This window comes from Muntiacus reevesi, chromosome 8 (genome assembly GCF_963930625.1).
Source record: "Muntiacus reevesi chromosome 8, mMunRee1.1, whole genome shotgun sequence".
Lineage (NCBI taxonomy): Eukaryota > Metazoa > Chordata > Mammalia > Artiodactyla > Cervidae > Muntiacus > Muntiacus reevesi.
Genome location: NC_089256.1, coordinates 19,152,276 through 19,180,007, shown reverse-complemented (window position 1 = coordinate 19,180,007; position 27,732 = coordinate 19,152,276). Strand labels below are relative to the sequence as shown.

Here is a 27,732-nt window from a genome sequence, read left to right as displayed (position 1 = left end):
AGGACACCTGCGTTACCGTTTGACAGGTGTACCGCCCCAGTCAAACTCCCCACCTGGCACTGTCCCCGGAGCGGGTCGCGCCCGGCCGGCGTGCGGCCGGGCGCTTGGCGCCAGAAGCGAGAAATAGTTGAATTTTTGATAGGGATTGCATTCAGTGTGTAGATGGCTTTGGACTGTATTAGTGTCTTGACATTACTAAGTCTTTCTGTCTCTTAATGCCAGGTGCCTTTCCATTTATTTAGGTCTAATTTCTTCCAGCAAGGTTTTGTAATTTTCAGTGGAGACTTCCCACTCCTTGGTGAAATGTATTCCCAGATATTTTATTCTTTTAGATGCTATTTGAAATGCAGTTGCTTTCTTAATTTCCTTTTGTGCTTGTTCATTGTTGGTGGCAGATTCTTGTGTGTTGTTCTCATACCTTGTAATTTTGTTGGATTAATTTATTAGCACTGATAGCTTTCTTGTAGAATCTTGGATTTTTTCTATACATAGGATCACTTCATTGCAAATAGATATAGTTTTACTTCTACCTTTCCAACCTGAGTTATTTTTATTTCTTTTCTAATTGCTCTGGTGAAATTTAAAGTACAGTGTAGTGCTGAAACCAGGTATCCTTGTACATTGCTGACCAGTCTTTTACCATTTACCACTGCGCATAGTGATAATTGGGGGTTTTTGAGACATGCCCATATTCATGTTGAACTGATAATTTTAGCACTTGTTAGATGATTTTTCATATATATGAAAAATTTCATATATATTTTCATAAAATTTTCATATATATTGATAACTCAAGATTCTCAGAGGTTTCAAACTTAATACGATTAAGGAACAGAATCACTTTTGTTAAAATTGGTGACTTACGCTAGAGTTCAGGTTTGAAGAAAAAGAGTAAATTGAATATATATACAAAATACTAGAAATAACTGTTAAACATCATTTCAAAGATAAGAGGGATTACAGATTTCACATATACTCATTGAGTGTGTGTGTATATAGATGTATGTGTGTGTCTGTGTGTCTAGGTTTCCTCCTGTATTTGAAGGTAGAACATTCCTTTGAAATCTTTTTTTAGGTGAAATGGTGTGAGGTGAAAAACCAGTTACCTTAGGACACATTTTAATGACAGATGCACAGAATACACCAAGATAAAACTCAGATGCTCTCAGACACAGTTCAGAACTATGGCGACCTGCCTAAACAAAATGAATCACAGACAGACAGATGCATACCAAGACATAGCATAGTTGAAATGGTAAAAGTCAAGCATAGAGAATTTTAAAGACAACAAGAGAGAAACAGAGAATCCTAAGTAAGGGATCCCCCATAAAGGGGTATCAGCTGATCTCCCTGCCAAAACTTCGCTGACTAGAAGGCTGTTGAAAGGGAAAATTTGTCAAAGCCCATAGAATATTCAGCACCAAGAGTGAACCCTAATGTTGTCATTGGACTATGGGTGATGATGTGTCAGTGCAGGCTCAGCAGCCACAGTAAATGTTTCTCTCTGGTTTGGGATGTCACTTTAAAAACTAAAATCACAACTGTGGTGACACATTGCTGAGAGGGCGAGTAGTTGCTAGGGAAGAAGCAGCTTGGTGGCGCTGCTCTTGCTGTTGGCGGTTCGCTGTGCCTCTGTAATGGCTTGTTGCAAACATGCTGGACTCTCTTCACCTTTTTTCATAAAAGGGAAAATCTTTGGATTTCTTTGAGTTAGTGAAAAGAGATACTACTAAAGTAGGTCTTTTATAAAAATGAAGTGGCAGAAAGTAAACCTTTCTTAAAAGTGGGGGATACCTATATACGTGTGTGTGTATATATAAATATGAGAAAGTCACATATTTTACATACTTTTTAAAGGTTCGCCAGTGTTAGTCTCTTCACCTTCCTCCACCATGCACCAGAGTGATTGATATTTAACTTTGTTAAATAATTTTGCATTTTATTGTCAGGAATGATTGTGGATGAATGCATAGTACTTCCTGTAAATACATAGCTGTGCCAAAAGTTATTTATAATAGCATTGCTGTCCTTTTGAAAATTTGATGTTTTTAATTATAAAAGTTATTATAACATAATCTTTCTTATATAATTAAGGTTATAGGGCATAATGTCTTCTTCTGGATGCAAGCCATCTCTTTTTCTAACAATAATTTAGATCTTAAGTGGCATAAGGGGCATTCAGATTTCAATTAGAGACTGATGTGGAAGTGCTTTTGTTCCCTTGTCCCAAGGAGACACTGCCTTTTTGCTGCCTAAATAGCAACCATAAAACCAATCAATTTCCTATATAACTTTAGGAGAAGGAGGCATTTTGGAGGTTTGTACATGTAGATGTGGGAAAAATCAGCTGAGAACCACTGAAAACATACAGATCTAAACCCAAGATTGTAGAGGGTTAATTGACTTAAAATTACTTCCTTTTTATCAGAGAGGTGTGTATTTGGTACTTCAGTGTCCTTGAAGGGAAGGGATGGGAAATAGATAAAATAAGGACCAGCCATTATCTAGAACAGTGATATAATAGATTACAAGTACCTCAGTGATTATTACAAATTTATTTGTAAAAATATAAGATTTTATAGTTCCAGTTTTGCTATGTCCTTGCAGATATACAGTATGACATTGAGATTGTCTGCCTTATTTGAAGAAAAAATGAAGAAAATCTCCTCTGATTTTAAAATTGGTCAAAAATTCAATGAAAAACTTCGAAGAAGCCAGAGGTTTAAGAGACGACAAAATTGTAACCGTGTCAATCAGGCTAACAGAAATATCAGGTGAATTGGTTATTGTAGTCTCTGTATGCAGTTTTTAAATCAGGTTCTGATATTTGATTTCTATTACGTTAGAAATGCTTAATCATTTTAGAGAACAGAAAAGAATAGTCACTTTTTATAGGTTGAAGGCATTCTCTGCATATAGAGCTATTGTGGTGATTTTTCATTACATAAATTTGTAAGCATTTAATGAAACATCAATTAAGTCTTATTAAGGATTATGCAAAATATTTATGTTTTGCATAAGAATTTTTTTTTAATGCAGAGAGTAAAATGATTATTAGATATGGCTACTGAGCATTTGATTGTGTAAGGTAAAGTGCCAGTTTGATGTAATGTATATGTTTTCACTGGAGATTACTTGTAGAGAAGAAATATAAAATGCAGGAGTTACTCTTTTTTTATAGTAAATTATTCTGTCATTTATGACTGTAGCTTGCATTAATATCACATTTATAGATGTTTAAAGTGTTGAAATGTGGAGATTGAGTTTTTCAGTGTTTAGTTGTTTTCATGTACATTTAGAATGTGCACTGTTACCTTGATGGATTTCCTCATGGTGGTTTTTGGGATTACATCATGCATCTAAATTGAAAACAATCTATTTCAGGTTAATACTATTTCATTCCCACAGATTTAAGAATTTTGTTTCAGTTTAGCTCTTTTCCCCTTCTTATTTGTGCCCTTAACTCTCATACAGTTTATACTTTTATATGCTGTTTTATGCAGTTGCCTTTCAAATCAGTTAAGAAAAGAAGAAACAAATTATTTATACTGTTAGATTGGGTTGGCCAAAAGACGCATTCAGGATTTTCTGTAACATCTTAATGGATAAACCAGAACAAACTTTTTGGTCAGCCCAATATATTTACCTATGTAATTACCTTTCCCAGTGGTCATTTATTTTTTTTTGTGGATTTGAGTTACCCTCTGGTTTTATTTCTTTTCAACCTAAAATCCTTTAATGTTTCTTTAAAAAATTACTTATTTATCTTTCTTTATTTGGCTGTGCTAGTTTGGGTTCTAATTGAGGTACTTGGGATCTAGTTCTCTGATCAGGGATCAAACTGGCCCCCTACATTGGGAGCATGGAGTCTAGCCACTGGACCAGCAGGGGTTCCCTATTTATTTTTTGAGCTGTGCTCTATCTTCACTGTTGCATGTGGGCTTCCTCTAGTTGCAGCAAGGGGTGGCCACTCTCTTGTGGTGCACGGGCTTCCCACAGCTGACGGGCTGTGTGAGGTGCATACCTCTCACAGCTGTGGCTTCTTGTTGTGCAGCCTAGGCCCTCGAACATGTGGGCTTCGGCAGTTGCAGTATGTGGGCAGCATGTGGGCTCCATAGTTGTGGTACATTGACTTAGTTGCTCTGAGGCATGTTGGGATCTTCCCTGGGACTAGGGATTGAACCCATGTCCCCTGCATTGGCAGGCAGATTCTTAACCACCAGACCACCAGGGAAGTCTATGAAGTCCTTTACTATTCTTGTAAGGCAGACATGTTAGCAGTGAATTCCCTTAATCTTTGTTGTTCATCTGGGAATGTCTTAATTTCACTTTTATCAAGACTAGTTTTGCTGTATATAGAATTCTCAGTTGGCGGTGTTTCTTTTTAGCAGTTTGACTATGTCATCTTTCTGCCTGCTGACCTCCAGTGTTTCTGATGAGAAGTCAGCTATTAATCTTATTGAGGTTCCTTCCATTGTACACAGGCAGTTTTTCTCTTGCTGCTTTCAAGATTTTTTTTTTTGTCTTCATCTTGCAGCGGACTGTAGGTGTGGATTTGAATTTATCCTTCTTGAAATTTGTGCAACTTTATGGATATGTACTGTTTTCATCAGATTTGGGTGATTTTCAGCCATTTTGTTTTCAAATGTTTTTGTTCTGCTCCTTTTGTCTCCTGTGAAAGTGAAAGTTGCTCAGTTGTCTCCGACTTTTGGCGACCTCATGGACTTTACAGTCCATGGAATTCTCCAGGCCAGAATACTGGGATGGGTAGTCTTTCCCTTCTCCAGGGAATCTTCCCAACCCAGGGATCGAACCCAGGTCCTCCTGCATTGCAGGTGGATTCTTTACCAACTGAACCACAAAGGAAACCCTTTGGGGCTCCCATTATACATATGCTGGTGTGTGTAATGCTCTCCCAATGGTTTCTGAGGCTTCCTTCATTTTTTATTCATAAAGGATAGGATACAAAGAGAATGTGTTCATTTTGAGCTACTACACCTTGTCTACTGTTAAAAGTCAAGTTTATGATAGGTATAAGCATGTAATTTGGAGAAGGCAATGGCACCCCACTCCAGTACTCTTGCCTGGAGAATCCCATGGATGGAGGAGCCTGGTTGGCTGCAGTCAATGGGGTCACGAAGAGTCGGACATGACTGAGCGACTTCACTTTCACGTTTCACCTTCATGCACTGGAGAAGGAAATGGCAGCCCACTCCAGTGTTCTTGCCTGGAGAATCCCAGGGACGGCGGAGCCTGGTGGGCTGCCATCTGTGGGGTCGCACAGAGTCGGACACGACTGAAGCGACTTAGCAGCAGCAGCAGCAGCAGTAAGCATGTAATTATTTCTTCTTATATTACTCTCTAGTTGATGTTGTTGTTTAGTCATTCAGTCATGTCTGACTCTTTGCGACCCCATGGATTGTAGCCTGCCAGGCTCTTCTGTCCCTGGGATTTCCCAGGCAAAAATGCTGGAATGGGTTGTCATTTCCTTCTCCAGGGGATCTTTCCGACCTAGGAATCTAACCCATGCATCCTGCGTTGGTAGGTTGATTCTTTACCACTGAGCCTCTGGGGAAGCCCATGTTTGATATTAATGGAAGTTAAATTTTTGACATAATAAACTTGAGTTTTCTTTTTAAATCCTTTTGTTTTTTTTTAATAAAGGAAGGAAAACAAGATAATACATTTTGCAGCCATCTGTCCTTCTCCCATTTGTAACTGACAGATTGCATTTAACACATGGAAACTAGAAAACTGCTTGCCTTTAAAAACGGTCTATTTACATTTGAAACTTGGATTTTCTTAATTATGATAAAGTTACTGCTTAAAAGAATTACTTTTTTTTTTTCCTTCAAAGAATTGCAGTATAGTTGAGTGTGGTTATCTTTAAGCTCAGATGCCTTAGATACTCCTAAAAGGAAAAGAAAGCACCTTTATCTTTTTGTTTTAAGGGAAAACAAAACCAAATCTTTTGTTTTAAAGGATTATCTTTAAAAAACATGAATATTAGTCAAATCTGTAATTTAAACTCAGATTGTCTTAAACTTCCATCTTTTTTTCACCATAATACATGGCTCAGGAATCAAATATGGTGAATTGGCACTTAGATGTAAACATATTGGTCTCAGGAAAAAGCTAGCTCGATCTGTCTTTTGCCTCTCTGTTCTTTCTGTTCAGGTTTTGTTGATTTCTCCTGATTTTATACTGTCTTTGTGTGTGTGTAAGTCGCTCAGTTGTCTCCAACTCTTTGTGACCCCATGGACTGTAGCCTGCCAGGCTTCTCTGTCATGGAATTCTCCAGGCAAGAGTACTGGAGTGGATTGCCATTCCCTTCTCCAGAGGAACTTCCCAACCCAGGGATCAGACCCTGGTCTCCTGCATCGTAGGCAGATTCTTTACCCTTTGAAATACAGGGAAGTCTATACTGTCTTTAGGAATATATAAAAATGAGCCTAGAGGGAATATTGTCATATTGAGAATCTCATTCTTAATATAGGGAATTCCCTGGTGGCCAAGTGGTTAGGACTCCAGGCTTTCACGGCCATGGTCTGGGTTCAATCACTAGTCAGGACACTGAGATCCCACAGGCAGTTATGTGGCCAAAAATAATAAATAAATAAAAAATCACAAATTTCATTACACATACAACTTTAGAAAATATATCATATGAATGAATGCCTATATTAACATAAATGTTGGCTCTTCTTAGCATTTAATCCAAAGAATCTAAGGTATTCAGTATGATTTTCTATAATACTGTTACTTAGATCATCTGTTTATTACTCAAATTTGGAATAAAACAATGTCAAATTTAAAGTGAAAGAATAGTAACCCAAGCTAGAGTAAGATGTTAATAATGAATATTTCAGTGTCTTGATCATAAAGTTATTCTTTAATAATACACTGTTATTTAGACATCCTCTGTTTTGCTCAGTGTTGTTTTATTTTTCCTATCTTTGACCAGAAATACCAAGCAGAAGCGTTTAAAATCTCAGACAAAAGTAATTTCTGAGTTCGTAGGTTCTCCTATCCAGCCTACCTCAAGTAGGACAACTTATTCCACAAGCCGCAAGACAACTGCTAGTGTCTCTTCAGGTGTTACTTCTGGTGACTCTTCAGATTCAGCAGCATCATCAGAAAGAATGAGAAGAAATAGACCTGTCACTCTGACAAATGGTTCTACATTATCTGGTGAGAAATGGAATGTTGTGTGTTCACAACATTTTATAACACTGCTTTATAACAGTTATGACAGTTTATAACACTGCTAGTTACTATGGATTTTGAGGAAAGAATAAAGAAGTAAGATATGGTCTTGATATTCGAGGAATGTAAAATTTAACAGAAGAGACATAAATAACACATGGAATAATTAATTATATTTGATAAATGCTGTTTTTTGCAAATGGTGCAGCCACATTTTAAGCAAATTTGAATCCTTCAGGTTTTAAATAATGTGGTATAAATATCATACTTTGTGTGCAAAATTTGACATGGAAAAATTTCTTTAAATCATGTAAGTTTAAGGCTTGATGACCTGGAAAATAAAAAATACTGTTTATTTTATTACCATTTGGTAATAACTGAAGTTATTACTAAACTTCAGTTTAACTGAAGCTGACACAGACTGTGAACATCCTGTGAATGATGTTGTGTTATGTACATCCTTGAGTTTGTTCTGAGTGATTTTGGTGACTTGTCATGATAGTCTAGTGATTACTGTTGTGATTTAAAAACAGTAAGATCAGGCAGGTAGAATGCAGCCTCAGTTTAGAGAATGGCAAGCCTTACAGAGAAGTTTGGATTACTTAATAGGGTCCCTTGTTTTGAGGGAATCACATGACGAATTCTGTCTCAGGAGGAGGAATCAGTTTGACAGTGATACATGGGGAAGGAGAAGAATCTGGAAACATAGTCAGAATGATGGGACGTGGAATGCAGGAGATGGCACATACACATTCCTCTATCAGCCACTTTGTTCTTTGACATAGAGTTGGGTTGTATTATGGAGCACGATTTTGTCCTTTAACAATATGTCCCCACTCATTTTGGTGGAATATTTGTTTTGTGATAGACATGCCTGGCTGAAGAAACAGGAAATTTGGTTTCCTATCTTACTCATCTCACACCTTTCTACGTGTGTGTGTGTGTGTGTGTGTGTTGCATGTTGAAATGCTCTTTCTTGAGCTTGGAAGCATGTGTGGTACAAAGATGCTGTTAGGAACAACTGCTAGAGAGAGACCTGAAAGCCTGCTGAAATATTGGACTTGAAGTGACTGTCTTTTCTATAGGAAATACTTCAAAACAGAAGCAGGAAGAAGCCCCACTATTGTGGGGCTTGTTAAAATTTTAATGAAAGCTTGTTTATAAAATATCAGTATATAAACTCTTATTTTCTGAATCTAAATCAGTATTAATATGTTACTTTCAGAAATAAGAGAACAAACTTGATTTCAAATGCTGGTTATGTACCTTTTAGTATTATCAGCTATTCTTTGAAACCATTTTTAAAAATATACTCGCTTCTAAGTATTTAAGAATCTGCCTTTAGTCTGTTGTTACAAAATAACTGCTTACTGTGTAAAGATAGGAGTGTATATGTAATGAACTGTTAATGCTTCATTTTTCTTAGACAGTGAAATGGAAGATTCTTTAGGTACCTCTTCATCATCTTCAGCTTCAAATAGTTCTGAGGAAAGCAAAGAGAGTCCAAGAGCTCGAGACCCCTCCTCCCGCAGTGGGCCGGCCAGGAGCAGCGGCCTCAGGGTGACCAGGACCAGAGCTGCGCAGAGAAATGCTGGTGAGAGGCGGCTCAGTGTGCTGGGGGAAGCGTGTGGTCAGGGGAGCCCAAAGCTAAATAAACAGCGAGTGCTTTACTCACCTGACGCATCTGCACACGATTACATGTCCTTTATGCTTTTTTCCCTTGAGACATAATTGACATAAAGTATATTAATTTCAGGTTTACTGTGTAATTGACTTGACATTTGTGTACTTGACAGAATGATTACCACAGTAAGTTTAGTTACCATGTGTCACCATGCATAGTCAGAAAATTTTCTTTTTTCTTGTGATGAAGACTTTTTAAGACATACTCTTAGCAACTTTCAAATATGCAGTGCCATATTTAACTCTGCTTGCCATGTTGTACATTATGTCTCCATGATATGTCTCCATGATTTATTTATTTTATAATTGGAAGTTTGTACCTTTAGACTCCATTTACCCATTTTACCCACTCCCTATCCGCCCTCCCCCTGGCAACCATCAGTCTGTTTTCTGGTGGAGCATGTTTTGTTTTGTTTTTGTAGATTCCACATAGAAGTATAGATTCCACTTTAACATAGGGTATTTGTTTTTCTGTCGGACTTATTTCACTTTGCATAGTGCCCTCAAGGTCTGTCCATGTTGTCGCAAATGGCAAGAATCCATTCTTTTTTGTGGCTGAACAGTATTCCTGTTTGTGTAGATGTGTTTGTTATCTTCTTTATCCATCCATCCCTATGGAAACAACACTTAGGTTGTGTCCATATCTTGGCTTTTGTAAATAATGCTACAGTGAGCATGGGGGTTGCATGTATCTTTTCAAATTCATGTTTTTGTTTTCTTTGCATAAATAGCCAGAATTGAGATTGTTGGATCATGTAATTTTTTGAGGACCAACCATACTATTTTCTATAGTGGCTACACCAGTTTTCCCAACAACAGTGCACAAGGGTTTTCTTTTCTTTCAAATCTGCTGGCGTCCAGCCCTGGCAGGATCCAGGGGTACCCTCAGGATGAACGGTGTTGGTGAGAGAGATAGAGAGAGAGTGACCAAACGGGGGTGTTGGTAGCAGGGTCTGGCAATGCTTTATTTTTTACCGTATCTTTTATACCCTAAGTTAGTACATTTCTGAGGGGAAGATAGTTTAACATTATGTCAGCTTGTCCCTCACGAAACCAGGGTGTTTTCTGCATACTTCTTCTGTTTATGAGGGTCTTGTACATTGTCTTCTGACCTTGGGACCTATTAACATTTTATGCAAGTCAGGTGAATGTAAACCTATTTTCTGTTTCTGTGGTGATCTTAACAGAAAAGTTGCAATCTCTTAGGGCAACAGTACAGCATGTCACAACATAGTAGAAGTATAACTTTGTTAACACAAAAAGTCAATTCTTCGGCAGAAGTTGTCACTTGAATTTATCTAAGAGGTTTATCCCACACAGACTCTGCGGCTTCGGTGAGGCAGCCCTTGCCTAGCACTCCTGGCTAATAATTAACAACCGTCTCATTGGTACCACACTAGGGCTAAGCTCTTATTTTTCTAGATCTATAACTATATTAACAATGGCTTCCACTGCACAACCTTAGCACATTAAGAGCAAAAACACAGCAAGCAAATGTTAACCCAATAGCCACTTTTAGAATAATTTTTCTTGTGTTTTCTAATAGGGCTTCCTTACTCCCCGAAGGGCTCTATGTCTGTTAGGGTCTTTATATGATCAGGTTCTTTATGCTGTTTTATGATTAGGGTATTATAACCAGTCATGCATATTAGTACCAAGGGCATAAACGCATTTGCCAAACAAACTAAAATATCAGCAAAGGAGTTTAAATTAAAACACTCCTTTCACCCTGGATAATTTCATAAAATACCACCACCTGGGAAACTTATTGATTAAAGTTCTAAATTGATTCTTATTTGGAAAGAGATCAGGGAAGGCCTTCTGCCTGTGTCACAGAAATTAGGGCGTAGTCTATTGAAGCAAGCATTAGAAAGACAGATATCATCTTTAAGGTGAGTGCGGGGGGCAGCTTTTCGGAATCCCTGAAAACCTGATCCGCCTTGCTTGTCAGGTTTTCTCCCTCATGACCTTGTCATGGGTAGGATCTCGTGTATTGGCTCCTGGCACAAATCCTCACCAACACTTGTTATTTTTTATCTTTCTGATAATAACTGTTCAGACAGATGTGAGGTGGTACCTCATTCTGGTTTTGACTTGAATTTTTCTGATGATCAGTGATGTTGAGTGTCTTTTCATGTGCCTGTTGGCCATCTGTATGTCTTCTATGGAAAAGTGCCTATTCAGATTCTCTGCCCATTTTTAAATCGGTTTTTTTTGGGAGGGTGGGGTTTGAGTTGAATGAGTTCTCTATGTATTCTGGATATTAACCCCTGATCAGATATATGTTTTTGCAAATATTTTCTCCTTTTCAGTGGGTTGCCATTTCATTTTGTTGATGATTTCCTTTTCTGTGCAGAAGCTGTTTGATGTAGTCCTGCTTGTTTATTTTTGTTTTCATTGCTTTTGCTTTTGAAGTCAGATCTAAAAAATCATTGCCAAGACCAATGTCAAGGATCTTTCTGCCTATATTTTCTTCTAGTTTTGTGGTTTCAGGTCTTATATTCTTTAATCCACTTTGAGTTAATTTTGTGTATTATAAGGTATAAAATACAGTATATCTTATGGTATAAGATAGTAGTCTTATTCATTCTTTTGCATGTGACTGTCTAGTTTCCCAACACGATTTATTGACAAGATTGTCCTTTTCCATTTTATATTCTTGGCTCCTTTGTCATAAATTAATTGACCATCTGTGCTTGGGTTATTTCTGGATTCTCTGTTCTGTTCTACCCTTTAAACTTTTTAAATTTAGAAAGGTGTAATCTGTTTTGACATTAAAAGAATAAGGAACATTAATACTAAAATAATGAAGTTGTTTAAAAACGTTGGAATAAGGAAGCCCTTTCTAATCTAACTGTTACTTTATTTTTAGGTCCAGTTTCTTTAGAAAATGGATGTGGCAGAAAAGCCACTAGAAAGAGAGTCTATTTAAGTGACTCAGATAACAATTCTTTGGCGACTGGTGAAAGTGTAAAAGCGAGAGCTGGAAATAACCGGAAAGTGCTACGAAAGTGTGCTGCTGTGGCTGCCAATAAAATCAAGTTAATGAGTGACGTAGAGGAGAATTCTACCTCTGAAAGTGTCTGTTCTGGCCGTAAGCTACCCCACCGCAATGCTTCTGCTGTAGCTAGAAAAAAATTATTACATAATTCTGAGGATGACCAGAGCTTGAAGTCAGAACTTGAAGAAGAGGAGCTAAAAGATCAACTGTCACCATTGTCCAACTCTCTTGCTGCCCAGAATACTGAAAATGGAGATTCAGAGTCAGAAAGTGATTTACGGGTAGCCCGGAAAAATTGGCATGCTAATGGTTACAAGTCCCAAATTCCAGCAACTTCTAAAACAAAATTGCTTAAAATAGCGTCTTCTGAGGAAGACTCTAAAAGTCGTGATTCAGATAATGGACATAACAGAACTGCTGGCCCATCAACATCTTTGCCAAAACTTAAGGCAGAAGGCATCTCAGAGGAAGAGGAGAAAGCAAGTTCTGAAACAAGAAAATACAGCAGTAGGAAATACAGCACAGGTCGCAAGAATGCTCCTTTCCTTAAAAAAGCAAAGATCTTCAGTGATTCAGAGGACTCTGAGTCTGACAAAGAAGATGGACAAGACAGATGTCATAAGATGGAAATGAACCCGAGTTCAGGGAATGCGAAGTGTGAACCTATTGCCAGATCCCAGTGTTTTTCAGATCATGTATCTGAAACTGATTTGGATTCAGATGATGACAAGAAAGCAAAAGAAAAACCAAATAGTTTTATAAAAGGTAATTCAAAACATTTAACCTTGGTTCACTGTTATCTTTTTTATTATAGCATTTTTTTTCCCCATGAAATTTTTCTTTGCCACCTGCTTTCTTTCCATGTCATGCATTCTCCATTCATTTTTTCTCTGTGTGTACTGTTACTGGTTGTTGAGTACATTTAATGTTGCTCATGTGACAGGCAGCCTTAGCCATAGCTCTTTTTAATAGAGATTTCACTTATATTGATAATGGGGACATTGTATCAGCTATGGGTTCAAGAAAAGCAGAGGCCAGCATTTATAAGCTGTTAGTGATAATAGTTTGAGAAAAGGAAAGAAAAGGGTGATTGAAAGGAATGTGGTAGGTAGTGATAATAATAGCAGCTCAGAGAACAGATCCCAAGCTATTTGTCATCAGGATTTTTTTCTAAATGCTTTACATTTATTTATGAACCAGTTTAATCTTCATATCTTTTATGAGATAAGTACTATTATTATTATGTCCATTTTATTGATAATAACTCTGGAGTATGGAAAGTTAAGCTAAATCGCTGAATTGAGATTGTCCTGGTAAATGGAGAAAAATACTAGATCAGGAGCCATATAAACCTCAGATTAAACGTAGTGTGTGACGGAACTTGTTAAGTTTAAGGGAGGCTGCGTGGTTAGTTTGCATATCTTAGTGCAGTGGTGAAGAGACTTTAGTTTGTATTCAGGTAAATAAAATATTGTAGTGTTGAGTGTCTTGTGTGTATAGATAGAAAGGCATGGGGTGTTACTGATGGGCGTATGTTACACTTGTGAATGGTGCTGAGGCTGAAAAAGTCACTGTTCGAAAGTAGTAAAAGCTGAACCCATTCACTGCCATCCTCCTTTGAAGTTAGAAGGAATCCCGGACTTAAGTTGTTTAAAATGTTGAACATTTAATTCCTTTAGACTTACTCTTCTAGTAAAGATTAAAAGAGTATGCTTGATTTTTAGATTCTGCATCACAAAATCATGGACAGAGCAGGAAAGCTGCCAGGAAAAGGGTCTGTTCCAGTGACTCAGACAGCAATTCGAAGGTGGTTAAGAAAGCATCCAGAGCCAGACCAGGCCTTCTGAGAGTGCCTCGGCGGTGTGCCACCACTGCTGCCAGCCGGATCAAGCTGATGAGTGACGCAGAAGATGGCAGTGTAGACCACGTATGCACTGGGAGCAGAAATGCGAGGAAAAAGCCCCTCCATATTGCATGTGCCACAGCTCAGAAGCTAGACAGCGATTCTGAGGGGGATGTAAATTGTGAAGTGCCAAACGAACAGAGTGGCTGTGAAGGGCAGCCACCTGAAGCCGACTCAGAAGGTAGTACAAAAAGTATCAGTCAGTCTTTAAATGAAGACTCAGACTCTGAAGGTGTGTTGGATTCAGGACACAAGAACAGGCATACCAGGAGTCTCAAAACCAGTGTTGCACCTTCTAAAACAAAGAATGCCTTGATTGGGTCTTTGGAGGAAGATTCAAAAAGCCATATTCCAGGGGGTGAGATAGGTAGAAAATGTTCTTCTGAGTCAACTTTGGTGCACAAAACTACTGCAGAGAATAACTTTGAAGAGGAACTGAACTATGGGCTACGCAGGTGGAACGGCAGGAGGCTGCGGACCTACGGGAAGGCTCCTTTCAGTAAGACAAAAGTGGTGCGGGCTTCGCAGGAAGCTGCCGAGACAGAAGTGAAAAGGAAGAGACTGCAGACTGAACTGGAAAATGCGAAAGCTTCTGGAACAACAGGGAGTTCAAAGTGTGGACCAGACACGAGCCCCAAATCTGACTCAGATTTGGGATCTGCCACTGAATCAGATGCTGACTGTACGGATGATTCAAAAACCAAAAAGAGGAAAACGAAAGAGAAAGCAAAAGTAGTTAGAAAAGGTAAAACTTTTACAGCTAATGTATCTAAAACCATGAGACGACCAAGACAGAGCAAACGTCCTAGGTTAAATGTGGATGATAATGACTGGGAGGATGTGGACTATGCAAAATCTAAAAGAGTTCTTCGACGTTCAAAAATAAAGACGAGAAATCAGGGTAGAAGGACCGTGAGATACCATGATGGGGATGATGATAGGAGCTTAGAAAATGTGTTAGATTTTGATGATTGCACCTTATGACCTTGAGGGAAAACCAGTTCACTTAAAGAGGGAATGGACTGGAATTTATAGTGAAAGCTGGCTGTTGAAATTATTTTTTGTCCTACAATTCAGGGAATATATTTATATTTTTCTATGAAAAGTTATGAATGTGACTAAATCATGACTGTTATTTTTATTTGCACTTGCTTGCCTTTGTAGCAGCATTCAGCACAGGTGCCAAAATATGCTTCATTTTGGGGGCAGATCTAATCTACTTTTGACAGTATTTAACTACACATAGCAAGAGTTTGAAATATGTTAAACACTATACATTCTGGTTATCAGAACCAATAAGCATTACTTTTATGGTAGCAAGTGTCATACAGTTATTTTCAGAATTCTTCAAGAGATGGTAGTTTCTAATTTCAGTCCTATTGTAGTATAAATTTCACATGACCTTTGTTTACAGATTCTTCACAAATATTATGTTCATACTGACATAACAATTGGGGAGTGGGTGGTAACCACGATTAGTAGGCAAGGTACCTGCCACTTTTTTCTTTCCCTGGCTACTTGAGTAGATTGCATTTTACCAGATTTTATCATTTTCATTGAAATGGTTTCCATTTTTTCTTTCCAAGTCCTGGTGGGTCTTCTTTTTCTCTTTATTTTTAAGGAAAATATCATCCACTTTATTTTATAAACTTGAATTCATAAAGTGCTGGTAAATTATTTTTTTTTTAATGTTTGATTGTATATTTTAAATCTCTAAGGCCAGACCATAGCTAGCATTTTCTTTTAAATTGTTCACTAACAAAATATTATATAATTTGTCTTTCCAAGATCTCCTGTTTTCCATTTATGGAATTTAACCAAAATCTTGGTCTTCCATAGTCTTACTCTGTGAAATAGAGTTTGTGTGCCTTAGATTTAGATAAAGTGTGTTCTTTAATAGAGTGTACAGGGCTAAAAGAGTATTTATATGTAGTTTTCCCCCATCTCTTAAATTGTAGAGTTGAGTTTTGATAAGAGTGCAATTGCAAATCTCATTCATATAGGAAAATAGTTAGCTGTTATTCTCCATCTCTTTTACTCTACTGCTGCCATGTGCAATCCCAAGCATTCTTTGCTGGTGCAACTAAGTATCTTTATTAGTGACCTCTAGTATAAATCAGAAACTGTTGTGGGAAAATAATTTTGAAACTCACTTAAAGCGTGACTTTTGCCACATCATCAAATACCATAGTACACTTATTTTCGAGCCAAATATTTTTACTTGATAGGCTGTGCTACTCCAAACAGTGTAGGTGGCCATTCCTAGCTTGTTTGTGCCTGAAGATGGACTTGACTCAAGTGGTTTACATATTTTGTAGCTAAAGGGTGTGTTACAGTACCCCCACCCTTTGTTATTTATTGGCCCTAACTGTGTTTGGTTTCAGACAAAATTAACCCTTTTCTCCTGTGTATCCTTAAGGTGGCAGACATGGGAAAGCATCAGGCTGATATCAGTGTTAGAATGTTCTCAAGTGTTGGTATTTCTTGGTTCTCTATTCCAGTTGACATGGTAGAAGGTTCTTTCTCTTTCTGCTCTGGTGTAAGGGGGAGGATATTCTTGGATATTACCAAGTGAGATAGGTGGTCTGCCTGCTTCTCTGGTTGTTGAGAGAGCTATCACCACTTCAAAACTATGATGCTTTCCTTCTCAAAGTTCGTGTTAACTATATTGTTGACAGATTGAGTCAGGATAATTGTCCTTGACTAGTGACCTGAAAAAAATTAATGGAATGCTTTTTACTTCCTTAATTTTGGAAACTGGTGATAGATGTCATATCCATTAATTTATTTTAACTCTTTTTAAACTTCTCTGTTTTATATCTATTCTCAGGGTTATAACTCCATGTTTACCATCATCTGCAAAAAGGTACCAAAAAAATCCATAAACTCATATGGAATATATTCATAAATACATCAGTTCTTTTGGTAAAATGATACTTAAACCATTTAGGCTTCATCAGTAGAACTGTTCTTAACTTTTGGACTGAATTGATTGGCTGGTCAACCGGTTGCTCATTTTTCATTTTGTCCAAAATGGTTAGACCCTTGTGTGTAGAAGCAGTATTTTGGTTTCATCTGAAGAAAAAAAAACAAAAACAAAAAAACACAACAAGTAAGAATTGGCCTGGTGACTTTGAAAACATGGTTGACAATGGTAGCTTCTCAAGTTCTGGAGTAAAACTAAGGGATTATAGAGAGAATCATTTCTATGGATTTTTTTGGTCACGGTGCTATTCCTAAGGTTAACTTTGAATATGTGACACACACTTCTAAGTACCCTTAAGGAAAATTAATAAATAATTAATAGTTCAAAATGTTTACATTGAGCACTAGAACATGTTTGACTTTTTTTTCTATTTCTCTTTATGCATAATGAGCAGGGATTTAATGCACAGATGTACTTTAATAAGTTTGGGATCAGTTTGTATTTTTCCTGTGAAAAAAGACAAAAGGTTACAAGTGGAATGTGAACTGATCCAGAAGTAAGTGCTAGAGCTTTCCAATGCACTTGAAGTAACTGAATGATGTATATGAAGAAGAAAAGACTACTGTGGTTGTGTATGTCCAGAGTCCTATGATTTTATTCATTTATGGGTTAAAAAAAGGTTTGAGGTTATTTAGATTGGAGTTTTGATTCCTAATTTTACCAAGCATATTAAGACAAAAAGATTTCAAACATAAAAATAGGTGAAGTTTAAAAAGCTTCCCCCACCCATTTCCTCCTTATTTAAAAAGGGTATATTGACAATGTATAGTAACTTCTGAATAAAAGGAAACATTTATCCCATTTTCAGATAATTCCTAAGGTAATCATTCTCCCTTGCCCCCTTTGTTTTTAATTTTAGGGGATTAGATCCTTTGTCAGTTTAATAATCCTCAAAAGAATGATAAAAAACATTTATTTACTCCCAACTTCTATGTTACAACATAAAAGTTTCTTCCAAGAATAGTTAAGAGTTGTACCTAAAAGGGAAATTAGTTTTATAATAAGAAATGGGGTGAAAGAACTTATGTTTTAGGTAAATGGAAAAGGAGACATAAACCAATAAACTTACCACCTGAAGGTACTACTATCCAAAAGTAAGAATAAAATACATCACTAAATCCTTCATACTCCACTGGCTGATGATCTCTTAAGTAAAATTCTTATTTAGAGTAACGTTGGGTCCATAACCATGTTCCCTTGTCCCTCTTCTAGCCTTTTTTCTTTAGAATAATCAGAACACAGAATTTATTAAGTTCACTGTATGGTATTAAGAACTGAAATGGAAGGACTTTATTAATCTCTTCTGTCAGTACAAATTTAATTTGTGTTACCTGGAAAAAAAAAATGAGAGATTTTGTATATCAGATTGCAAGAACATTGTTAAAGGTACATACAGTATTTTTGGTTTTCCTTTCTACTCAATTGTATTTGTTTTTTGAGTAATATTTAAGTGGCTAGGAAAAGGTCTTTTTGCCTTGCCTTTTTATAGCTGAAATGCCATCTGCATTCTTCTCATTGGTGTTAAGTCAGTATACTTACTTTATCAGGTATCTTGTAGTTGTCACCAAATCCTTTAGTTCATACATTGTATGGAAATTACAGTTCAATTATTCTAGTATGATGGAGTGTAACAAAGCACCTTCATTGTAGAAGAACTTTTTGTGTGTTAATTATTTAAGTTATATCTCTCAACTTCTGCTGTGGGTATCAGGGAATAATAAAGCAGAAACCCTAAGAAAATTGCAACCTAACAGAATAAGACTGTCTCTTATTCTAGTATTTGGGAACATACAGACCAGACCAAATATATTTGTCAAAGCTAGGGAGAAAATGAAGCATTGTGGAAAAATCTAGTCCAACTACATTAATAAATACTACTTATAGTAGTAGTATCAAATTGTGAATTTAATGGAAAGGATTGAAATGTAAAAAGTATATTGATGAGAGCTGTGTTGTCTTTTCTCACAGTTTAAGGAGAATCTTATAACTTTTTAAAAATTATAGATGTTGCCTAAGGATACATGGGAGTTCTCAAGTTTAAGCGAAATTTTCACCGATCACTCATAAGCCAAACTGGTTTCTAATACATTGCTAATTTGGTTAAAAAACAATCAAGGCTCTTACTTGGTGTCTGTTCAAGGATTGTGTGTGGGGATTTGATGGAGGGAGGCGGGTGGGGGTGCTCAGCGTTGGAGTCCTGCAGCCTGCAGGCTCTCTCTGGCAGCATGTAAGTAACTTCAGACTGTTTGTCAAGACTGATGGGTTCACTGAATTGAGTTATCAGTGCCACAGCATATTGTCTGGTCATACTTTAGTTTTTTAAGTTAATTTTAAGGTAAGTTTTATCATTTATTAAAATCTTCAGTGGAAGTTCAGACTGTAAAGAGAAAGAGGCAGTCTGACAGTTGAAATGAGATGGCACAGACTTATGTGGACTGCAGCAGCCAGCCTACCCTTGGTTCCACAAGGAAAATTATTTAGAAATTGTTAACCTTTTTCTATCAGTGATTACATGTTAAAGAAATCTTCAGTTTTTAATAGGTTAAAGTTTATTTTCTAAGTTTTGATCCAAGTTCTAGGAGTGTACGGACATACTTGGTTCACCTGTAAAATTCTAACCATTTAACTGGAGCCTGTCAGAAAGGCAGATCTTTAGTTTTCTACCTTCCTATGAGGTCTGTACTTTTAACTTTTTAAATTAGGTCATTACCACGTTAGAATCTGCATTGTCAACTAGGAACCAGTTTTTTATTCAACTAACTGAAGTAGTAAAATACAATAAATTTAATAGTCATTATAATTACAAGGCTTTTTTTTTAAACTACTACAAGCCTTCTAGCTGGTTGATTCTGTGAGGGCTGCACCATCCAGTTCTCCCTGCAGCTCTTTCACCTCTGGATTTAAGCAGCTCTCCACCCTGTGTCCATCTGTGATCTCTTCTCCTGCAGGCAGAAAGCATGACTCCCACGTTTGGTGTGAGTCAGAGCCTGGCGGGAGTCAATCGTGCTTGAAAGGGGGCTGCCTTCCAGCTGTCGGTGGCTCCATTGCTTTTCATTTGTAAACTGATAAAACAGATTGAAAAACCCAGTATTTACTTCTGATATCATCTTATCCTGCCTGCATTATTCTGAAATGATCCATCTCCTAACAGATTTGTTAAGCAGATTAGGATCCCTGAATTCATACTTCATATTTTTTTAAATTAGATTTTTAGAAAAAGTTGCAGTATCCATCACAACTCTTGTGAAAATCATTAAAAATGATTGTTATCAATTAATTGTTTCTAGAGATAAAATTATAGGGAGCTAGATTAGCTGTAGATGCAAAACACATCAAGGTTCTGTGTACCCATCATTGAGTGAATTGAAGACTGAAGGCCATTTATTCAACCACAGAAGTGACCAAACTACTGGAGAACAACCCTAGGTTACAGAATTATTTAACAATCTCTTGACCTGACACTGCCATACTTACAGTCATTGACTTCTCAGTGTTACCAGCTCCCCTGAGAAAAATGTTAAACCCTGAGAGTTACAGAAAACCCTCTTCTACAGCCCATCTCTAGTGAGACTTTGAGGTTATGGGATATTTGGAGACTTATACTGTGGGGAATATCAGTAAATGCTATTTGCTTCCAGAGTTTTGGTCATTGCCTATCAGTGAAAGTCAGACGATGAAGAAAAGAAAGGCCATCTCAAAGTCTGCTCTGATAGGCTTGCTGGAGAGAGGTTATGATTTGCAACTAAAATGTTTTCCCTTTACAGGAGTTTAATTTACCTGTGATCATAGTGACCAGTAGTTGTCTGTACTTAAAGTGTATGAAATAGACCAGTATATTATTTTTACTTTGATTCAGACATTTTCTTATATTTTTCCATTCTCAAATTTGTTTCTAATTCTCTGTTTAAATGCTGATAAGAATACAATTGTTTATGCTTCTATAGCAATGATGTGAAGTTTACTTCAGATTTAGGAATACAATTTTGTATTATGAAGTATCATAATTGGAATATGAATAATCCTTCAGAAACCAGAGATTGTTGCTTTGATTCAAAACTAGAATGTCTACATCCAGATTTCTATTCACTACAGACCGTATTAGAATACATAGTGATCTGTGAGTTATATTTTAAAGTGGTCATCTCAGTAAACTATGACCGAGCCCTACTAAAGATGTAAATTGTCACTGTACTAATGAAGTTTTTATTATACCCAAGTAAGGAGTCATTTAATGAAGAGCAACAATGCCTCAAGCACTCAATGACCATTCCAACACCCATGGCTGACCCAAGACCACCTGGGATAGACGGACTTGTGGGGTTGTGCTGGTTAGTCAACATTAAATGGCACTCTCATAAATTATCCTTAGAGCAGTATCCTCCAAAAATTTTAAGCTTATACCTAATATATATATTGAACTTCTAACCCTGAATCAGTCTGTATATATATTTCTAAAAACTAGTTTTCTCAGAATAAAGCACTTGATAATTTACCAAGTTCTCGGTAATAAAATTGACACTGACTTGTGTTACAGTTTTAAAAATTCCCCACACTGTCACTCTGTGTTCCTCAGATTGTTTTTAGCTTGATGACATTCCCATTTTATGGTTTAACCCTTTAGAGATTCAGCTTAATCAAGTTGGAGATACCTTATATGATATAACTTAATCCTGTATCCTCTCTGCTCTAATAGTTCATGTTTCCTTAGAGCATTTTAAAAAGACTAGTTACCATTTCTTCTGTAGAATGTTTCCCCTTACTTTGGATTACAAATGTCTTAAGAGTTGGTACTTACTAGGTTTCTAAGGTGTCAGTATAAGTACTTTCATCACAACACTGAAAAGGAGTTAGTTGCTGCAACTTCAATCATTTTGTCTCACAGAAATTTAGTGTAGTAGGATTTTATATATACAAATCCACTGGATATGTTGGGAATGAACCAATTGTATATTTTTAATATTTTTCCAACATGCAAATGGATGCAGTTTGTTGACTGATAATAGCATATCCTCATTTTACTGTAAAGTACAAATTTCACCTTAATTTTACATGTATTGTTAAAAACTATTCATCTGTTGTTGCATATTTATATTCTAGTATTTGCTTAACACTGATTTAATGTGCTGAAGATTCACTCTGAATCTAGGAGTGGTTTGCAGACAGTAGTTTCTAATTTAAAAATTCCTAAGAAAATATTTTTTGAAATGATAATAACACCACTTTTAAGCCTCTCCTCCGTCCACTCCCCAACTTCCTGTGCAGCGACTCCAGAGCCCAACCAAGGCAAGGTTGGGGGGGCTTGATGGGGGGGCCCCGCTGAGCAGCTCAGCCTGCTAAAATGCCATTTTTGCAATGCCTTGTGACTTACACTGAGCAAAACATGTCTTTAGAAATGGAATTTTCACTGGAAAAACAAGTGAATAATGTGATTTTGGTAAAAAGGACTGAAGCATTTGTGGGGAATTGCTTTTAGCGAAGTAGTTCCTAGCCAACTATGGGAAAAACTTTCGTGGGTCCTGGAGAAAACACAAGCACATCTTTGAAATGTGTGTCACAGATTTAAGGTGAACTCTGAAGAGTTAATTTTGAGGTTTTAAGGCTTTGCTCATCACTCTGTTGCTAACGAACTTGTCAATCCACAGAAGTCATTTTCACCTGTACTCATTTGCCCTTGATCACAGGTAAATGTCTCCCTTCACAAAAGGAAAAAGGAAGAAGGCTGGTAGTTTGTAGTTTCACTGCTACCGAGTAACTGTCCTAACGACTGGGAAAACCCTTATTTTCTATCCTTAGCAGTGAAAAGGAAGTGAGTCCCAAATGATGTATGGTTATTTCAGTGGCTGCAGACTGTCCTTAGCAAATGCTGAATGTCTGGAAACCTGAGGCAGCGTCCTACACGCTCACCACCAGCAAGACTTGTGCCCTGTGAAGACAGTCTTAGATAGTTTGGCTCTTAATGGCAGCAAGACTAGAGTGCCAACAGATAAGGCCTGACATTCAGGGGCTGATGAACTTCAGGTGCATTTTTATCAACAAATACTAGTGCCCAAGAACAGTGCTAGTTAAGTTTGTATTTGAAATTTGAAAGTCTGGCTTTCAGATGTTGGCAAAATGAAATGATTTGAGCCCATCTAAGTAAGCACCACGTGGTGGCTCTGCCCAACCCCACTGTGCTCCATCTAAACTGCCCCCACTGTGCTCCATCTAAACTGCCCTGGCTGGCTCAGGCCCAGTGAAGGACTAGCCTCTGCAGAGTGCTTTCTGTCCTGCCTTTTCGCTGCTGGATCCTATCCTAGTTTCTGGTTCTCAGCTACAATAACGCTTCCTTGAAAGAGGTTCTCCTTGCCCCTTAGGAGGTTCGTTTCTAGAACAAGTTCTCACAGCGGCCTGCGCTACTTCCTTAGTTCCTTACAGCGACTGCTTGTGTGTGTAGAGTTCGTTTCTTTTAGAAGCTTCAGCCTGATCCTCTCTGTGCCCCACATACACCAGCTCAGAAACTATCTGAATAGCAGTGAAACTAGGATTTAATCATTTCAGTTATATAAAATCCTGAAATTGAAAAAGACAAATCTAGGATTAAAACCACATTTCGGTTGTATAAAACCAATATACAATTCCTTTTTATCTACTAGTGAACCATGTTAACTTTTTTTTTTGACTAAAGGAAATATCAGTGTTGGAACTAAAACCTTAAGGATCTTGAAGTAGGGCTGATGCTGTGTCGTCATAGTCGTGATGGCATTTCCTTCTTGTTTAGGTTCTAGGAAAATTATTTCAGAAATCCTGTTGAATATTTTAAAGTAATTCAACATAGAATATTAGAAATGACACCAAAAATTTAAAACCTACAAAGTTCTGTAAAAATTAAGATTTTTAAAAAGTGCTTTTTAGTGAGTGGCTTTATGATGGAGGAACCTGGCAGGCTATAGTCCATGGGGTCGCAGAGTCGGACACGACTGAGTGACATGCCTTCGCTTTATGACCCTGAGGGTACTTAACCTTATTCTTACAAGTCTGCTGCTTTAAGGGACAGTTACCCTTAGAGACAGTGAAGTGTGCAAGGTGCTGTAATTTCTGTCCAAGACTTTCATTTGTAGACAAGGAAGTGGAAGGTGTTATCAACGTCGAAAAGGTGTAGTGTCATTGATGATCATTGGTTTTTCATTTAGCAATTTGAGTATTTGTAACACTGTTGAGGAATGTATTGTTGAGGAATGTACGTAGTAGTAAAATCTTGTGGTACAAGATTTTTGCATTTACATGAACTTTCATTTTTCAGAATCTGTTCCTAGAGACAGAGAACCCAATACAAAAATGAGAACATGTGTGCATAATCAGAAGGACGCAGTGCCAATGCCTAGTGAGACTCTGAAAGCAAAAATGGTACCTGAGAAAGTTCCCCGCAGATGTGCTACTGTTGCTGCAAATAAAATAAAGATAATGAGTAATCTAAAGGAAACCATTTCAGGACCAGAAAATGTGTGGATTAGGAAGAGCAGCAGAAAACTGCCCCATCGAAATGCTTCTGCTGCGGCTAAGAAAAAATTACTCAATGTTTATAAAGAGGATGATACAACCATAAATTCTGAAAGTGAAAAGGAGCTAGAAGATATTAATAGAAAAATGCCCCTTTTAAGGCGGTTCAGATCCTGGAAAGAAAAAGCACAGTAGTGACCATGAAAATGTAGAAGTGGAATTGAAAACCAGGGGCCACAGTAAACTGGCAGTTGCATTCCGCTCCTAGCTCTAACGTTGTTTAACCCCTTGTTGGCACCTTCTGAGGGATTTTCTAAAAGCCATAACCCAGTGGGGCAAAGTGGGAGGAGGGCTTCCTCCTAGTCAGCCCTTGTACCGATGCACATGACAAGAGAATTCTGAGGAGGAAACAGATTGTGGAGCCTGTAGTTGGAGAGGTGGAAAGACAAATGACCCTGTCATGAGATTATTCTTTTTCTGAAAGGAAGGGCCTTGAAGAAATCTCTTGATTCTGTAGAGGAAGAAAACGGGAAGTGTACAGGGTCAGTAGCAAAAACTTCAAGGACTGAGAACATTTCAAAATCTCAACCTGATGCTAATTTTCAGGGTTCTATGTTAAAGAGTATAACATTTCAGGCCACCATGACTGTGGTGTCATTACTGAAATAAGGGAAAAAACAGGCACATTTCAAGAGGGAGTGCCACTGAGCCTATTTGACATTTGAGTGAAGCAAATACTTCACTAAGATCCACGCCCTATAATTCACAACCCCAAAAGTCATAAACTAGAAGGGCCTGGGGATTCCATGATGGGAATGTTAATAAATGAGTTCTGAAGTAGTGTTGGAAATAGAAAAAGTCCATTGATGTTCTTATTTTGTTTATAATACTGCAATTCATACAGAATGACCACTTGATAGATGAATTCAGGGAATATATATTTTTATATGAAAGCTATGAATGTGACTATCACAACTTTTTCTCATTTTTACTTTCATGTAGCAGCATTTATAGAAATGCCAAAAATGTGTCTCACTATGAGGCAGGTCTTACTTAATGAGTTAGAAAATAAAAAGTTTAAAGATCGAAACAGTCATATTTTTAGATGATACTGTCACATCTTATGTTTCTTTATAGCACCTTAAAAGTTAGAACTTTATGAATATTTTGAGCAAATTTATTAGAGTCTCATCAAAACAGACTTAAAGGCAGCATGTCTGGGCTATATCAATCCTTCATTAGGATTAGAAAATCTGGTCTTGATAATATAAAGAATTTATCTGCAATGAGGTTTGTGAGTAGGTATTTGTTGAAATTAAAATCACCAGATTAAATGATCACACTGTCAAATCTTTTTAACATAGTAACATGCTATTGGAAAAATGAACTGTTACAAGCAAGTTGTTTTCCCATTTAAAAGTATCTGTGAATATTAATATATGATTTGCATGTGTAAATCTAAACAAGTAAAATACAGCAATCTAAGGGTTTCTGTTCCTTTTTCATTAAAAGACAATGTAATGCATTTCTTTTGTTACACAGATCACTTAAGTGTCTTATTGAGAAATTTACTTGTGGTTGCATGTCTGCTTTAAAAAAAGGCTTTTTGTTGTCACTTTCTTTTTCTTAGTAAAAGCCAGAGTCTGTATTTACTCTGTTTGTAGTATATTTTCATCTGAAATACTGATACCAGTAACTTGTTACTAGTACAGGTGAGAAAGGGAAGAATTCCTAATAAACTGCGAATATTTTTAGGTGCATGGGGTTTGATTTTTGATCTTTAATGAAATGCTTAAACCTATTTCCAGTCCCATATTTGCACTTAATTTCACAGAAATTTCTTATTGGGATATGCTATGTCCTCAACAAATGCCGTAAAATGTTAAAAATCTCGAGTATTTTATGCAGTTTTTTGACCGTTTTAGTGTCGTGAAGATTTCATTTTGAAGTTATAATTTTCTGTGGTGGTGTTAATTTCTGTTAGCACTTGAGATTGTACCATTAGCCTTCTTTCATAATGGAATCCCTTTTCTGGTTGAGTATTTGATTTGAACATATACTTGCCTTTTTTTAAGTGCTTGGCCTAAATTTATTGTAACTGCATGAAATAAGTATTTGTTTAAAATTTAATATTCTTGTAAAAATCTCTCTGAAATGTATGCAGAATTTTAATCATGACTAAATGTACTATCATTACCCTATTTATGATTTTTAATCAGCTTTCCACAAGTGACTTCTTCATAATGTAACTGAAATCATATTGAAGATCTTACTGGTAAAAGTGATGTTATTTTATTCAACAAAAGGACTAAGACAAAGTTGTGCCCAAACTGTAGCCCAGAAGTGTTAATGCAATTTTAAAATATTACACTGGTAATCTTGTCTATTCTAGCGTGCTAACAATAGCCAGAGTTTCCTAAGCGCGAACTAGATAGTTAGTCTTATTGTTTATACTTTAATGTTCATATTTTGCTTCAAAACCCAATATATTATTTTGCAGTAATGTGTAAAATTGCTAAATAACTGATTTTAGGGAAATGTTTTTGTTGACAGTTTCTCCACATCTAAAAGCAAGATGTTTCTAGCAACAGATTTGCGATTTTTTCTAATCTCAAGAGGCACCCCCGACCCCATATTAGTACTTAACTTTGTGACTTATTTATTGATAGGGTTCCAGGATGTAAGCAAATGCCCTCTAGTTTCAGCACAACTGAATGTAGGTAAATGGATTTTTTTTTCGTTGCAATATTGTATATTTTCACTTAAGCTATGGTATAGTGTCACTTTTCTCTCCTGCATGGATTAGTGCTCTGTTAAAAAAAGAACCAATTCAAAAATAATTACATAACGTTTCTTCTTAATGAAAGGCTATTTAAAACGAAATTTTGTATCAGAGATGGCCAAGTTTTTAAAAAGAAGCAACTATTTTTGCATTCTCATGAAATCTTTCAGATCATCAGCTTTTGAAATGTGAATTCCTATTGCCAGAGTAAAGGCTCATTTTTACAACACCGCGAAGCACTGTATTTTTTCCTGCCCGTCCATCCGCCCTCTGTCCACTGTCCCGAGGACGCGCCGGGCCGGGCCGGCACCTACCTGGGGCGGTCGCGGTTTGAAGCCGGGTGCTTAATAAACCAAAGCTCACCCTGTCACTCCTAACGGGGAAGAAAACGGAAACGGAGTTAAGGAAGGAAAGGTAACTGGGCTGGCCTCTGCCCGGAGCTGTACGGACTGGGCCGCGGGCGGTCGAGCCCCAGGTCGGCCCGGTTCGTTACCTGCGGGGACGGGAGGCCCCACCCCTCGGCTCGCCTCTTGTTTCTCTCCTCTCTAGTCGGCAGTCACCTGATTTTTCGGCGGCCCCACCCGGCTCGGGCTGCGAAAGAAAAAGGCCCCGGGTTTGCGCCGCCGCAAGGACTCGGGGCGCGTGCGCGGGGGTGGTGCAGGGGGCGTGGCGGTGCTCTCGGGCGCGTGGGCGGG

The 27,732-nt window shown here is 37.4% G+C and overlaps 1 protein-coding gene and 1 long non-coding RNA gene across 3 annotated transcripts in view; one reads left to right on the top strand and one right to left on the bottom strand.

Annotated features, from left to right (window-relative positions):
* Positions 1 to 27,312, top strand: part of BRWD1 (bromodomain and WD repeat domain containing 1) — a 123,926-nt gene extending 96,614 nt beyond the window's left edge. Inside the window, exons 37-42 of one of the 2 annotated variants that reach the window (XM_065942844.1) lie at positions 2,608 to 2,774; positions 6,965 to 7,191; positions 8,633 to 8,800; positions 11,762 to 12,655; positions 13,615 to 14,538; positions 24,059 to 27,312. In XM_065942844.1, the coding sequence (XP_065798916.1) occupies positions 2,608 to 2,774; positions 6,965 to 7,191; positions 8,633 to 8,800; positions 11,762 to 12,655; positions 13,615 to 14,538; positions 24,059 to 24,450 (2,772 nt within the window). In that variant the 3' untranslated portion in view covers positions 24,451 to 27,312. Of the gene's footprint in view, positions 1 to 2,607; positions 2,775 to 6,964; positions 7,192 to 8,632; positions 8,801 to 11,761; positions 12,656 to 13,614; positions 18,526 to 24,058 lie in introns of those variants that run through there. The other variant, XM_065942845.1, reaches the window with a different exon arrangement.
* LOC136173316 (uncharacterized) lies at positions 16,737 to 27,633 on the bottom strand. Its single transcript, XR_010664209.1, has 3 exons — positions 27,531 to 27,633; positions 27,352 to 27,410; positions 16,737 to 16,868 (listed from the first exon to the last, which is right to left on the bottom strand). It is a non-coding gene; the product is annotated as an uncharacterized lncRNA (long non-coding RNA).
* Between the last annotated feature and the right edge of the window lie 99 nt (positions 27,634 to 27,732).